The sequence below is a fragment of the Amblyomma maculatum genome, chromosome 4, assembly GCF_055883805.1.
Source record: "Amblyomma maculatum isolate TAMU_Amacu chromosome 4, ASM5588380v1, whole genome shotgun sequence".
Taxonomy (NCBI): domain Eukaryota; kingdom Metazoa; phylum Arthropoda; class Arachnida; order Ixodida; family Ixodidae; genus Amblyomma; species Amblyomma maculatum.
Window position 1 is genome coordinate 168,020,828 of NC_139347.1, and position 16,437 is coordinate 168,037,264.

Genomic DNA, 16,437 nt, shown 5'->3' on the forward strand with positions numbered 1-16,437 from the left:
GTTTATGCGACTATAGTTAGGAAACAAACATGGAACAAGCGATATGACACCCATCACAACGCGAGTCCTTCCTTGTAGTCGAGCCGATTATTGCTGCTGTTCCGTCCTACAACAAAGACGCATAAAACAACTGTAGCTTTCATTGCTCGGACACTTCACGGTGCCGTACAATCCAGCCCCGGATGCAACTCCAAAGGTGAAGACGACGAGAATGACGGAAATGAGGGCGGTTTCCGATTAGCCGTCGCTGCCAAACTGCCGCTGATTCCGGAAACGCGAACTAGTTTTCTCACAAACGCGCACCACACTTATAAATAATGACTCTAGAATCACTGCAAATGCGGTATAGACGAAGCGCGAGTGATAATAAGAACCAAGGCACTGAATCTGGTTCAACTTCCGCATTTTTCGGATCACGCAAGGGAACGAAGTTCTTCACCCGACAACCGCCATGACTGAGAAGTCGTGATGTCGATTGCGGTTGACCCTGCTAGCACATATTTGAGCACTGCCTTCCTTCCATACTTCCATGGCATGTCGGCGGTGGTCGGCGAAATCTCTAGCGGAATGATGATTTCAGTGGTTTTGAAAGTATAATAGTTCAGGTCAATGCCTCCCTGCTGGAAAAAAACTGCAAGACATATAATGGTTTCAAAAATCAATGTTTGCATTGTAGTAACAAAGGTTTCTGTTGTTGTTTGCTTGCTTTCTGTTTAGACGCGCTGTAGGGTAGGTTCAAATTTTTTTTCATGCGTATTGTGTAGTTACCAATATGTAGTTTTGACGCTTGGATCAACGTGAAACCTTCTTTCGAGGTCATTTCTATGGAAGTTTCTTTGCCAGAATGAACATGGCTTCATTTCTTATTTATTCTGACCGAACAAAAATGTTATTCGTTATTATCTGATTACGTGATTATTGCCTGCATTCGAAAGTTCTGGAAATCAATTGGTCAAGTGATCCAAAAAACAAAAAAGAAACCCACCTTGTAGGCCATTCCGCGAGGAGTACAAGCCTCACGTAAGTAATACGTAAAGGCAATTTCTGAGTAAAAGAAAAAATGCGACGGACGTCAGTTTGTAAGCAATAAATAATCGTTCGAAGGCAGCACCATTACCAAAAGCTGTAATAAGAGCATTAGCTGAGGCCGGTGCCAAGTTCCAGGCGCGCGCCACAATGCGCGGGAAGCGGCCCATCTGCGTTGCCATGGTAATGACGCATATAACGTCACCACCACGCCACATTCTCTCGGCCAATGAGAGAAGCACATGAGTGTGGCACACCTTCGCGTGTGGGACAACGGGCTTTTTTTATTTTTCTGTTTGTTCGCTTGTTATATTTTCGGTACTGCGCCGTTTGTAAGCTGTCAATCTGCCGCAGTCACTGCCGCGCAAAGCAAATCTCTTTGCTGCGCTAGAGACGGCGGTGACACGAGCGCAACAATCCAAGTCCGCAGTGCCCACGACAGCTGACGCTCGCGCGGTACGCACGGTGTGAGCGCAGCAGGCAGCCTTCGAGTCGCGCGCATTGCGTCTGCGGGGAAACACCCAAACAAAAGTGACGCCTCTCCAGATGAGGAGGAGGGTGGATCGCCGGCTCTCGTGACTTGGGCGATGGCGGTGGCAGAACTGTCGAACGATCGGTGCTGACTGGATGCGTAACTACGCTGTTTCCTGCTGTGCGTCGAATCTGCTCTGCGATCAACCTACGTACCTACAACACCGCGCATATTTACGAAATATTGCGAGTGTGGAGACTAAGATAAACATTTTCTTTAGTGAAACTGAAAACTGCCGAGTCTGCGCAGCGACTAGGAAGAGAGGAAAAACCGAACAAAGGAAGAAAAACGGATCTGCACTTCAACCTTCGGACGACGCTGGACAGTAGACAGGAACCGGCAATTCTGTTAGTGCAGCGCAATGAATCTTTCGTTCTCCGGTTGCGGCTTTTTGGGCATCTACCACATTGGAGTGGCGAGCGCCTTCCGAGAGTACGCGCCGCAGATCTGCCTCAACAAAATTGCCGGCGCATCAGCTGGATCCCTCGCAGCAGCCGCCCTCGCCTGTGAAGTGTCACTGGGTGAGTGTTTTCTTTTTATCCTTCTATGAGAGTCCCGTTTTTGGATAATTTCGACACGGATTGTATTTTACTTGTTCTGAGTTGTCAGTGCTTGTGCTCGATCGTTGTAGATGTAGGCGGACGGCGTTGCGCACGCGTTTAATTGCGGCTGACCTTGACGAATATACGTGTGCTACTACTACCTGCGCATCCGTATTGCTTTCGGGTGCGTGCTTCTTGCGGCGCGGAGTTCAAGTTCACAGCGCTGCCTCGTACAGGAGCACGCTCTTCATATTGTAATGATACCACTGGTAGACCTGTCAGTCGCATTCCGTAAGGTATCCGCCGAAACCTGCTTCTGTGCGTGATTACCCCGTTCTTAAAGCGCAGTTGTACTACAGAGCCAGAACATTTAATTTTCTAGATCTTTCGAGCGGTGTGCAAATCGAAGCTGAGGCCGATTTACGCAACGATAACATCGCACAAGTTGTCAAAAATTTGTCACACTTGCGTCGCGCTCCGATTGGTCGACATGACCACCGGCGCAAATTAATCGACCAATAGGAGCGGGGCTCATTGATAGGGATTTTGACAGGTTTGCGATGTAATCGTTGCGTACAACTCGGCCCCTGCTTTGTTATCTGCAGTGCGTTTGTGTCTGTGCAATTTGCGTGAAATCGTCTGCACTGCGGCGCAGGTATGATCAGTAAAAATCGTTACCTGCCTTAGAATATGTCACTGTATACTGCACCGCTCGAGCGCTCTAGACAGGTGCGATCGACTTGCTCGAAAATTTGTAGCTGCCCGTTCGCGCCGTTATTTAACTGTCTGAACTTGGCTGAAGGTCATCGGAGCGTGAATGGGAATTTTTTTGCTGCTGAGCGTGCCTTATTGTTTGTCTCGTCGCTCTACCTGCAACTCTCGCCGGACGGCTGCATGCATGCATGGATGATTTGACGGGATCGGTTTCTGCTAGAACGCGCCCTTGGAGCAAATGGTCCCCCTCCAAGTGTCTCAATACCATCTTCTCGAGGTCTACAGTTTAAAAAGATGTGCACGAACTTATATGAGCGGTCGGTCTGTGCGTCCGCGGCATTGACTGTGCTGTGCGGGGCGAGGCAATGCGTTCGGGGACAGCAGTACGCCCCACCGTTGTTATAATTAGTGGAATGTCCCTGAGGCCGGTGCCTCCCGGGGCGAGGTAGGGTCGCTTTAGAGTGACGCAGCCTTCGGCTCATGGCCAGGGCCCCGCGTGTAGCGACAGCTCAGAATGGACAGTGCACAACGCGAGAGTAACACACATATGTTCCTATTTCTGTTAAGTCTTTTCGCTCTCGCCGCAGCGCTACTTTCATTACGTTGCACCAATCAGTGCCAGCATAGCTCTGGGCAAAAGTGGTCGCGATAATCTCTCGTCGAAAGTGCGGTTATTGGTTGAGTCGTTGCATGCAGTAGCGATATTAGCTCACGTAGCTGTTCGCGTGCCTTTGCAAAGCATGCAATAACATGCTTGCCCTCTGTTTTGGAATCATCTGTTTGCTGCGTCTCAAGGTCGCCTCCGCGTTTGCAGCGGACACTCTTGCCGTATTAATAACAAAAAGGAAAAGTCATAGAGCCCAGAGGAGGGGAAAACTCGTAGGTTTACAGTGTAATGCGAGAAGGAGACTCGTCGGCGTGTCTCGTGGTGTTCATCGGGCCGCCGATCGGCCTTGCGCTGGGCGGCCGCGGCTGAGCGACAGCTGTGGCCGTCGCCGGCCGGCTTTTACGGGAGGACGTTGCCGGCAGCTGCATTGGAGAGGTGTACGGGTAGTGAATCGCGCCGGTTTAAAGAACGTCGTTTCGGCATTCGCAGAAAATTTATGAACCCGTGCCGTTTCATGAATTCCAGGCATTTAGATACCATAGAAAGATTTCACATTTGGAGTCTTCTAACCGCTACTGCCGAAGAGTACTTTATCATATCAGTTGAACTCTTTGACACCGAGGCTAGCACGGAAGTTCAGAGGAATCTGCGTAGCTTTCGGTGCTGGGAAGCAACGACAGCAAATACTACGCATAAAATGCAAGGGCTCGACCACTCGGAACAGGAGAGCACGGAAATACCAGTGGCTATAGCCAGAGCATCGCCCCCAAAGGTTGTATCCTCGGGTACGAGTCCATCTGGGGGTCTTCGCATGGATTCGAACGGCAGATGGAAGCGAAGCGCTTAACAACTCGCAGTAAACCTGACGTTGAGTTTGCACCTGCGGAATAACAGAGCTTGCGTTGTCGTTATATCGTCGAAAAACTGAAAACAGCGCAGACCAAAAATAATTCCTATATATGCGCAGAATTTTTTAAATAAACGTCAATAAGTGTGTGCTGAATTTCGGACACATCCGAGCCAAAGGTTTTGATCCGAGCGCGTTCAACATCTGTCAGTAAATGGGAAGCCACAGGGGAACAAAGGTCTTATAATATCAATGTGCATTCGGAATTTATACCACCAGGTAATACTGAAAGCAACAATAAGCGAGAATTTTCGCCTGCTATGCGCGCCGCGTATCTTGGCTCTTGGCAAAAAGTTTCACGCGGTTATGATCGAGTCGGAAACCCTTTCCGTTACGCTTTCAAGATCGCGCTGTGAAGTGCAGCTGCGTCTGGCGCAGCTGCCTGTGCGTAAATAGGCCGCCGGAAGAGGTGGCGGCCTTTTGGAGGACGGCGAGCCATTGTAGTGGGCCGCACAGTGAAGGTCGTCGCGTTCACCGTATCGGCCACGGGCTTCCGCGGCTGACTCGAGAAAGGCCGCGGCGGGCTTTTCAGGATGCCGACGCCGTTGCAGTTTTACCCCGCACAAATGGTAGAGGTTAGCAAATGGGTCCATCCTCCGGATATGCGCACTGACCTAGATTAGTTCTTCTGAATCTAGAGCGACGTTGATTGGAAATGATATGAATTTCCAGGATTTCATCACTAACTGCCCGTTCACTGCAGAAGTGCGTATGGGGCAGGGAAAAGGGTGGGGGGGGGGGGGGGGGGGGGGTAAGGAAATCAATGTTACTATCTTGTAGAGTTATCAAAGTGTGACGGCGGAAAAAGCGTGCGTAACAACGCAGGCCCGTACTGTAAACCACGGGCGAAATTCCGCACAGCTCGACGACCCACCCCTGCGTTATGACCACACAGACTTTAAGCTGTTCGGCCTTTATATTTACCTTTTCGCATAAATGTTTTGGCATACAGATGAAGAAACAAGAAAAAGCTTTTGCCCCGGAAAGGATCCCCCTGCAGCTAATATGCCGTCAAACCTCTTAGACCTGCTATTAGAGCGCAGGGTGTGGCAGATGAAATGGAGCTTGCCGGGGGATTAGGCACAGCGCCCTGAAAATCAGCCAACACCACTGGCTGCAGGGGGGCATGTCTTATGACGGGCATCTGCCCCCCCCCCCCCCCCCCCCCTTTTTTTTTTTTTTATCTTGGAGTAACTATACAGCTCACTCGCACTTTGACCTTCGTGTGCTAAATAATCTGCAAGCCATTCTCCAGTTACGTCCTAGCACGCAGTTCTGCGAGAAAAATAAATGTTATTCTCATATTTATACTCCGTGTCATAGGTAACTGGCATGAAATAAAAGGGGGGGGGGGGGGTTAGTGCGTGACTGTGTGGAGATCGTGAAAATAACACACACACACACAAAAGACTTTTCCAGTGGTGCCTGTTATTTAATGGTTACAATTTTCCTGACGTCACGTCGCATATCCTAAAAATTGGAATGGTCTATGGCCATGTGAACTTTGAGTGCTCGAAAGGTGCCCAGCTTGACGTGGGGCTACGCGCAATGCTGTGCCCATAAATGTTATCAGACCGAACAACAAACAGCGATATATGCGACCTGGAAAGAAACCTTTTTATTCACACGCGCAGTTCGTTACTAGGAGAAAATGTCGATTGACGACTTGTTCATCCCGCAAGTGGCTCTCCTCTACGTAATTTGTTCGAGAAGGAGATGTGTTATGAGGGGCGTTGCCGCTTGTTTTTGAGAGTGCGCGTAGGGCACGTTTGCAAAAAGTAGAGGTTATCTAGCGAGCCCGAAAGTTTACTCATATTATCGTATCGTCCCTCCACGCAAGCAACCACTTTGCGGTTCGCAACATTCGCTGCTGCATGACCACTGCTGGCACCGTGTGCGCGTATATAGTTCCGCATGCGCCGTCGTCATGATCTCGCTGTCCTCAGCATATACCCTTATGTGCATTATTGTTTTACTGACGATAGTTAATGGGAGCTGTCGTTTCACCCGCCAGACCTTGTCCCCGACGAAGTACCCCCAAGCTGTTCGTTCGCGATCACTAAGGGAAGAGGCGGCATTCTGGTCACGAAGGTGCATCGCTGCGTCATGCTTTTCAAATCGCTGCTAGGTCTCTTCCTCGATGGCGCACTGTACGATGTGTGGGTCACGGCCCCACTTGTTTTTACATCGTTACGACAACGCGGACAGCTAGCGTCGTCAGATGCCATGCGATCTGTGGTACCACGAACAAGGAATGTTTCATTGACGTCATTGCTCCCGTCACGATATCTAATCGCTTATTCAGCTAACGATGAATTCAAGTAATTCAGCGCCCAACGTTTACTCTGCCGTAGAGAATTTAGAGTAAAGGAGGGAAAAGAATTTAAGGCTCGATAGCGCCTTTAGAACCGCCTTTTGATTGCGGGATTTTTTTTGTTAAATTTTTCCTTTAAATTATTCATAAATTTTAAAATATTAATACTTTAACATCAGTACATGACCGCAAGTTAGTAAGGTGATTCGCCGGTTTTTGCCGAAGCCTGGCTTACGCGTTTTATGCACTGTATTTCTGATTTCACTTTCAAATGTCAAAATCGGCAATAAAGAAAAAAAAAATAGTAAGGTGATTCGGTCGGTTTTGAGGCGTTTTATGGGGTTTTACATTCCAAAGCGACTCGGGCTATGAGAGGCGCCGTAGTGGATGACTCCGGAAATTTCGACCACCTGGGATTCTTTAACGTGCACTGATGTCGCACAGCACACGGGCGCCTAGCTTTTCGCCTCCATCGAAAAGCAGCCGCCCCACCCAGGATTCGATACCGCGTCTCCTTGGGCACAGCAGTCGAGCTCCCTAACCACTGGTTCACCGCGGCGGGGCCGAACCAATTTTTCATTTCGGGTAAGGCTACTTTGTCAACCGTCTCTCAAAGATAAACCCTCAAACAAAAATCATACCAAACACTGCTTTCACACTTCTTAATCGATTTGCGGGGAGCTAAACGCCGGATTTTTTTTTTTTTTCTTTGTATCCTATCGCTACATTGATCGATTCAACATTTTACGCTCGAGACGTGAGTTTAGAGAAAATGCACGCGGGATTTGGTATGAGAATTGTGCAGCATTCCGGATGCATTTTACTTCCCGTTTAGCGGTCCATCGCCTATAGTCAAGTTGGAGGCCATTTTGGGATGGGGATTCGAACCGACAACGTATGCATATACCTCCAGTAGTGTGCTATTAACACATGCTTCTGCAGATGCTCTTGCTTAGTTGCTCTCTCGTCGTCTCTGTTCAAGAGTGTATGTGCAACCGCCGCCACAAGAATGTGAATTCGATGGAAGAATTTCATTTTCATGTCACGCACCATGCTGTGCGTAGTTTGCACACGTTGAGACAGTTTTCGATGGGGGCGAAAAACAAGGCGCACGTGTGCGATGACGTCTGTGCACGCACGTTAATTAAGAACCCCAGAAGGTCGACATTTCCGCAGCACTCTACTACGGCGTCTCTCATAGTCTCAGTGGCTTTGGAACGTTAAACCCCACAAAACCAAACCAAACTAGTTTTGGGTGGTTAGGTTAAATATCTGCGCGTCATTTTTTTATTCGCTGGTGTTGCATCTGGCGGTTCGCACTTGTATTTCATATTCTTTCGCCTTCATCGCCGTTGGTATCGTTTTTTTTTTTTTTTTTTTTGTCATGTTCGGTTCACGGGCGGTGCTCTTCAGTAATATCGCTTATTTATATGTTTGTTTGCATGCTTGTTTTATGCGACAAGTGCCAGCGCGCTATACTTGGAAGGATTCCGGATCGACCTTCGCCGCCGTGGGATTCTTGACATCGCGTGACGCGCTTAAGGACACGCGATTTTGCGTTCCGCCTCTTCCGACATACGGCCGAGATGGCGAACCCGCCAACCCTTGTATCGCCGCGGGTTTGATCGGCAGATCGACGACAGTGTAGCAAATGTGACCAGTCGGCCTTGTCTGGCTGGAGCCTCTCCAATAGGCTCCAGTGTTTCGCGGTGTAGCCTAGGTCGATATTTCAAGGCTGCGATGGGGTGAGACGGAAGCAACGAAACAGGCGAGCGGAAAAGCACTCCTTTAAGTATCAACCCTCTGGTTGTCTCTGCGCCTTGCACTTGGATTCGAACAGAGCCACCATCCCTGGCGCTTATCGCCTCGTAAATGCGTGATGGTGGGGAGATCGTCGCTTCGACTCGTCTCCTCATGAAAGCGCCAAAAATCAGGCGCTGGGAACGAACGCAACCACCTCGTTGCTTGCGCTCATTATTTGCTGCCCGGTCTGAGAACATTTATGGGCATAGCAATGCTGGACATTTTGCACTCAAGGTCTACATGTGCCGCAGGCCATTCCGACTTTTTCTGAATGGGATTTCGTTTGGGAAGGTGTAATTATTAAATAACGGGCATGATTGAAGAAGGTTTTTGTGCTATTTTAGCGATTTCTTTTTTTTTTCAGCTATGATGTTTCGTAGTGCTACAGCATTACGTTTGACTTTGGAATCGGAAGTCGGCTTTGTTTTGTTTTTGTTTTTTCATTTTCTTTTAAATTGATAATGACGTCGTTATATAAGTGAAGGAATGTGGCCCACTAGGCTAGTCGCAGAAGGAAAGAACACGCAGGCAAGGTTATCAAGGCGAAAATCTTACTTGCCTCACAAATGGCGTAAGCAAATGTTGTGAGCCGGAAGTGACAACAAAAATATAACCAGATTTCTTATCAATATTGTGACTCGACCGTTATTTGTACAGCGGTCAGGGGAGTGTCATACCTTTCGGTTCCAGTTAAGCATCCATCTGCTAAAATTACAAGCTAGTTTGCATAGGGAGTCGCACCGACGACCTCCAGTTGTATGTCGTTCATTGTAACTATCGGTGTCAACCGAGAAGCGAGACAGGCCTTTTCATTTTGGGGAAGAAAAGGAAAATACATTTTTTTCACCAGGCACAATGTCAGTTTGTCAAACTCACCTTCGGTCTCTCAATGCTGAGCCGTCTAGCAAAACCATGACAAATCATACCTTACAATGTTTTATAATCCGGCTAACTTTTTTTATTGCATTTCTTGCAATGAATATTTCTTTTTTTTTTTCTTCTCCGGGGTGCTCGATTTCCTTCTCTATATGATCTCAGGTTCGCTATCTCATCCAAGAAAAAACAGAGTAGAGTGAGTTTTCTGTCTTGCGTTGAGAGAAATTCTCACGCCTCTGAACTACATCCGTTGTGAGTGTGGTTTCGTCTTGGTGTGCAGAGGCTCTCTAGTTTTCAGTTTCTCTTTGGGTCGCCCACTTCGATTTTGTGCTGTATTTTACATCTCTGGCGAGAAATCACTGACTTTGAACATTCCAAATCGGTTTTTGCGGCCGAGCAGACTGGCACCCTACGGAGGATACTATGCATGGAAGCGCAGACCAAATTTGACACCCCGACTCGCGAATCCCAGCAACTTCGTCCCGCTGCCGAGAATCAAACCCGCGACCTAGTGCTGTATGTACAGCACAAAGGGCGCGTTGTTTCGATTCGCATATGCTGTACTCTCGGCGGTGCTCGAGCGCAGCCCGTTCTAATAAGCGGCGCCGCTTCCAATGCATCCTTTCGCTCTCTTTCTTCGTGCGCAGGCGTCACTTAGAGAGCACAGGGTCCTCCTCTGCCCGTGATTGCTCGGCCGCGGAAACGACGTCGCCTTCCGCGGACTTTCGGAGTTCATGTGGTTCATGTGTCGCCGCGCTTCCGCAGAAGCCGTCAGACAAAGTAGTACGGAGGTAGGCAGCGCGCGATAAGCTCGCGGAAGAAGGGCTGCTGCGTGAGTAACAATTTGCTGCTCGGGCGAATGTCGGCTATTCCTCGGCCGCAGAGGGATTACGGCGAACGAATCGTTCCCGAGGTTTTGCGTGACGCGAAGCCGCCTGGCTCATCGCTGGAGTTGTTCGCCGGAGCAGCCACCTCGTCGGGTGCAACGTTCTCATCACCTGTGGGGAGGGATGCCCGTCGTTTCTGAGAATAAAGCCGGCTGCATCGCCCTGGTCGTCACCGTCGCCTGAATGGCCTGGTGTACGCGGCACTGTGGCCTGTAATTACGGTTAGCGTCCTGGGCGAGCACGGATGCGGATAGGAGAGAGTAAAGGAACGCGCTGTGAGGTTGACTGCAGCTGTCACTTTTCATTGAGGATAATAGCAACTACGAAACGTCACCAAGTGCTATGGCAGACGGCGCAGATGTCGCAGCATGGGCTGGCATTGTTTATACGGTGCATATAGCGGTGCACGTAGCAAAAACGATTTGACGCACAGGAAAACATCCTAGACGAGGAAAGGACGCGAGTGCCATAAATTCGCATCGCAGTGCACCAGCGGTGCTGCAATGCGAAGCTGTGCCCTGTTGAAAAATGCGACAAGGAAACACTTGGGACGACGCTAATTCAGAGTGGTCAGTCTGCCTGCACCTTTTTGTGACCTGACAAATATAGTATAGATGCCCAAGGATCATCGCATGCGTTACTTGAAAATCGGCTCCAGCGGTTCTCTCTGATAAACCCGCTTCAGCTCGCGGTTCCAGGTCGTTTTAAAATTCAGCTAGCGTCACCCAACACCGATGGTGGTGGGCCAGATCGTGAGTTTTCTCTTGTCAGACTCAGCTACGAAGATCTTTCGTAGCGGTCCGCATGGTCAGATATTCTCGGAACACCGTTGAGTTACCGGGACTTTCCACTGTGTCGAGTGGGGGTATATCGAAAAATATTTACTGGAAAGGCAACGTATGCCCGGTGAAAGGGGAAACTTTACGTGTCACGGCGATCCTCGCGGCAATAAATTATGCGCGCAAATAAAACGATCATCGGAAGGCGCCACTTCGTTTATTACGTCTGGGCTAGCCCCAGCTGTCGGATTGACTGTAAACAAACAAGTCGTCGAGGTTTTGCGCGACCAGCGAGACGCAGCATTTAAAAATAGTTTCGACCGAAGTGTTTCCAGCCGGCAGGACGCGCTGCGAGATGACTGCTCTCGCCAAGTGCTACCTTTGCTTTATTAATTATTATTTTATTTTTTTGATCAGCGCGGCCACTGGGAAAGTCCGGCGACGGACGAGCCTTCGGAAACCTTGGCGCCGTGCGTCATGCTGACGTCACAACATCGCGCCACCTCTGCTCCGTTCTTTTGAGCTGCTTCCAGCGATCCGGCTTTTTTCTTCACTTGCCCTTCGGCGTGCATAATCAATCGGGCATGGACGGCATTCGACCTAAGATAATAGCGAAATATAGTAGAGAAAAGGGCGCGTTAGCTCGTTAAAATGGAATGCTGCTCCCCTCTTACATACGCGTCGTCTTTTGTAAAAGCATTACTTTGGTAAATGTCGAAACATAAATGCGAACTTGGCGTTTTTGCGGCTTAGGTAGAACGTGTGAAAACTTAAATGTGGACGGACCTGTACTACCCGACGTTGGTTCCCGCGTGCAGCTTTGCGCTTCAGTGCAGCCTTGGATCAACATCGTTACGACGCGGTTCTTTTTCTCTAGCGGTCTTGCACCGTACCTTTAGCAGTTTGTCAGTATCTCTCTATAGAGGCACGTGTTGAGGCATGCCTAAATTATGCGTATTAAACTTAAGTGCACGTTGTATATATTCCCGCAAGCCTGCCCTTATTAATTGTGCAGGTTTCCTCGTTTTTAACCCTTGCCTGTTCTTTTCTCTTTTTTTTTTCTTTTTTTTTTTTACCGCATTCGCGCGTTGTGTGCGTCGAACACGAGGCAATTATCCGAACGGGCGCCTGCATGCGTTCGCGGGATATGTTTACGCTTTCTCACTCCTGGTCGCGAATGCCAATGAGAAACCAATGCGGGTATTCACTTTTCACTCGGCTCTGTGCCGCTCTCTGCCGTAATCACTCACTGCACGGATTTGACGTTACCGCTGGGACAGTGCAAGTGGAGGATAAGTCTCTGTCCAGGTGGTGATAGTGAAGCCGTGCACTTTGTAGGTGGGGCTGGCAAAGCGACGAACAGGTAAGGCCAAAGGCCAAAAAATCAGCTGTAATACGGTCACTGCTTTCAAAGTGGCATTGCGTCTGACGCAGTCGCATAGCGAAGCAAAGCAATGCAAGCGCACAGAGACCCGGAGGTGGCGCTTCGAATGGTGCCTGCCACTTTGCTTTATTGCATGGTGCAGTGACCTTTTGAAAGAAACTACACCGTGTTATAGCTAGAAGTGGACGGCCCTGTATACGTAAACCGCTTACGAAGACTTCCCTAACCACTTGGACAAAGCACAGCTTTAATAGACTGCATGGCTTTGACATAACCACTTGTACTACAAATGGAGGATAAGTCACACTGTCCAGGTGGTGGTGGCGAAGTCATGTACTGTTTGTACGTGGTGCTGGCAGAGCGGGGCATAGGTATGAGACCAAAGTGACTGTGTCCGGGCGCCTAGGAAGGCTCCCACCACCTTCTGGAGCTGTGGCACCAGCTTCTGAAGGTTGTAATGTTTCGCTGGTGTTGGCGTGCATGGAGGAGGACACCGAAGGCAAAGCCATCTATGCGGCGACCGTACTTGGGGAAAATTTGCATGCGGCGTTGCAGTGTAAGCGTGCTAACCGACTGTTTCTACGTGAGCGCTGTTCTCAGGCGCTCGTTTGGTCAACCGTGCAGTGGCCGAGCGTGTTGTTATCTACGCGGTGTTGACTTTGTTCTCCATGCGCCCGCTAACAATGCCCTCCACTGGTTCACCTTAAATATCCGCTGAACCCGGACGTGTATTGTTTCAATGATTGTTTGTTCTCTCTCTCTCTGTGAATTACGTCGTAACAAGGTCATATCTGCTAATGGACTGCGAGGCTTCGACCTTGCGTACGAGCAGCTAAAAGTGAAATTGCACGGCTATCATATAGCTGACGTGTGCGGGAAGGAGAGGGCTTGTTTTTCGATACGCCGGCTCTGAAAAAAAAAAAAAAAAAAAAAAAAAAAATATATATATATATATATATATATATATATATATATATATATATATATATATATATATATATATATATATATATCACTCACACCTGCGCAACGGGCGGCTTCGTAGCTGCGAATATCCCCGCGCGTTAGCATTGCACTTTTATTTTCTTTTTTTTTTTTTTTCGAAAAGAAAGCTTCTTTGTGCCATGTATCAGCCAAGCCCAACCTGTCCGGCCACTTGACTAGTGCGTGGGCAGTTAAAAGGGGCACCTCTTTTCACTTCGACGTCGAAATGAACAGGCGAGATTTTCAGGCACATTCCGCGTCATTTTTCGCAAGCTGGATTATGCTGTAAGAAAGCCCGTAGTGCAAAAATTTAAAGTCCCACGAGTGCGGCGATTGCACCACTCTAAATATGCGACGATGGCAATCTCCTGTTATAGTCAGGAATGTTATTTGCGCGCGTTGGTTTAAACTTGGACCACGTAGCGAGTGCGCACCCCACACCTTCTTTCCCCGCGATCTCAAACCCCCATTGCTCAAATTTCTGTGCTGCACCGAAGGAAGCCTCTTCCGGCGACCTTATATATCTTGCTGGCATTTCGTTCGATTTTTGCGCGCTTATATTTGACTCTCCACAGTTCCTGTTTACGTTCTGCGCACATATATACAAGAGAAAGGGGACATCGCGAACACACCCTGCTGGCCGCGATATCGGCCCGCGAGAACAAGGCGCGATAAACGCCTGCTTCAACCTCCGGCGCCTGATAGCAACACACTTATCCGTCCACTCTTTTCTCAGTAGAGTGGGCCTCGGGAGTGCCCCATTCTTGTGCTGCCGTGTCATCTCCCGAGTGCGTAATTCCACAGAAAAAAAGTCTAAGGCGTTTCTTATTCAGCCTTTATAACTGCGTCTGCTGCATGCATAGGTGGGCTTTGTTTTTTGGCCTTTGGTGCTAATTATGTCTCAAGACATCGAGCCGTGCGTGCCGCCCGTGGCACGAGCGTGAACAGAGCAGACGTTCGTATCCGTATCGTTCTCCCGGCTTCTTCTTGTTCCGCCTGGGCGAACCGCAACGTCTTTTTTGTTTGTTTGTTTAGCCTCTTCTGTGGTGACGCTAGGCCTAATCCGAAATGAAACTTCCGTCAGATGCCAGATTACTTATAAACAGCAAAAGAAAATCACTCGCGGGACTAACCAAACGGGTGTGCCCGCAACGATCAGTATATACGGGTTGTATATATATATATATATATATATATATATATATATATATATATATATATATATATATATATATATATATATATATATATATATATATATATATATATATATATACCGGGTGTCCCAGCTAACTTGAACCAAGGGTTACAAAATAATATACTTGAGGTAGGTCAGTGAAACCAATTGCATACAACTGCCAGCCTGTTTGCGCACTACAGGCAATTTTTTGTTTTTGCAATTACTTAATTAGCTAATTATGTTAATTTTTCTAATTTATTAAATATCGACTTTAGACCAAAAATGTGAATTGGAAAGTTGTAGAGCACCTTCAGAAACCCCCATTCCATTAATTGCGATAAAAAAAGTCTCACGTGTATCTTTTTTTCCGGGCTCAGAAGAAAGCCCGCGAAATACAAATAATACCACGTGACTAGCGCATTTGTGCGCCGCGATTGTGGTGCTCTCAGTCGTGGGTTGAGCGAACGAAATTAGCTGCGGCCGTGTCTTCTTGGCCCCGTTAAAGCGGCAGGCCGATATGTCTGCGATGGCTTCTTCGCCCGCGTCAGACAGCCGGCCCACGTGACGGTGCAGTAGCAGCGAGAGCGGCGAGCCGACACCACCGACATTCTAACAAGGCCTTTGCATCACCTTCTCTCTCATCAGCGAACGTAGCGATAAGGTATCAGCCACTGAATCTGCGCATACAGGCTTGGGTAAAGGGGCGAGATGACATCATGTGACTCGACTAAAATTAGCGCTGCACCTTCATTTGCCGGTTCTTTATCGCCATCCGCCTGTCGTGATGTAGGCTGCTGCGATGCGCAGGCCTGGCCAAAATCGCGGTGGCGACGGGCGAGCTCGAGCTCGCTCGAACCATCGCCAACATTTCTGCCTGCCGCTGCAACGGGACCATCGGGTCACGGCTGCAGCTAATTTTGTTCGATTATACCACGACTGAGAGCACCACAATCGCGGCGCTCAAATGCGCTAGTCACGTGATATTATTTGTATTTCGCGCGCTTTCTTCTGAGCCCGGAAAAAAAGATACACGTGAGACTTTCTTTATAGCAATTAATGGAATGGGGGTTTCTGAAGGTGCTCTACAACTTTCCAATTCACATTTTTGGTCTAAAGTCGATATTTTTTAAATTTGAGAAATTAACATAATTAGCTAATTAAGTAATTACAAAACAAAATATTGCCTGTAGTGCGCAAACAGGCTGACCGTTGTAGGCAATTGGTTTCTCTGACCTACCTCAAATATATTATTTTGTAACCCTTGGTTCAAGTTAGCTGGGACACCCGGTATATATATATATATATATATACGAGCGATGCGCAGAGGGCATTCCTATCGCGCTCGGAGACCTCGGCTGCTGTCTTTACGCGGCGGTGGGGAGAGTGAGACGCATAACACTGCACATTTGACTAACCCACCCACGGCACAATGCGGAAGACGCTTGGCAATAACAAAAACTGCCGGATTTCCCTGCACCGGCATACTGGAGCAGGGACGCCGCATGGGGCTGCGCTCGTTAGAGTGTCCGACGTTTGTGGCTCGTTAAACTCCGCAAACGCCGGGTCTCCGTGCGTCAACGCCGCAATGATGGGCGACTAATCGTTCGTGAAGATTTCCTCGGGGCCTGAAAAAGCGCTGTTCTTTCCCCGACCCAAATAGTGCGCGGAGCAGCCATTATGGCGCCCTTGCGCTCACCGCGCGCACTGGCTGCGGTATAGTCTATTTTAGTTGTTGTTTGTCGTTGTTGCCTCACGCTGTGCTCGTATAGAGTGTGTCCGTGAATGTGGGGAAAAGGTATGCATTAAAAAAAATAAAAAGCAGACTCCGTAGTGTCTGCGTCGCGAGACACGATGTAGGAAAGCACTATGGGTGGACTTTTGTGAAGGTCACTCCGGTACAAG

General features: G+C 48.6%; 1 protein-coding gene across 1 annotated transcript in view; it reads left to right on the forward strand.

Moving 5' to 3' along the window:
* Positions 1-1,341: 1,341 nt before the first annotated feature.
* The window catches only part of LOC146193453 (uncharacterized), a 50,285-nt gene continuing 35,189 nt past the window's right edge, over positions 1,342-16,437 (forward strand). Inside the window, exon 1 of the mRNA XM_084602759.1 lies at positions 1,342-2,079. Coding sequence (XP_084458885.1) covers positions 1,920-2,079 — 160 coding nt within the window. The 5' untranslated portion in view covers positions 1,342-1,919. The remainder of the gene's footprint in view (positions 2,080-16,437) is intronic.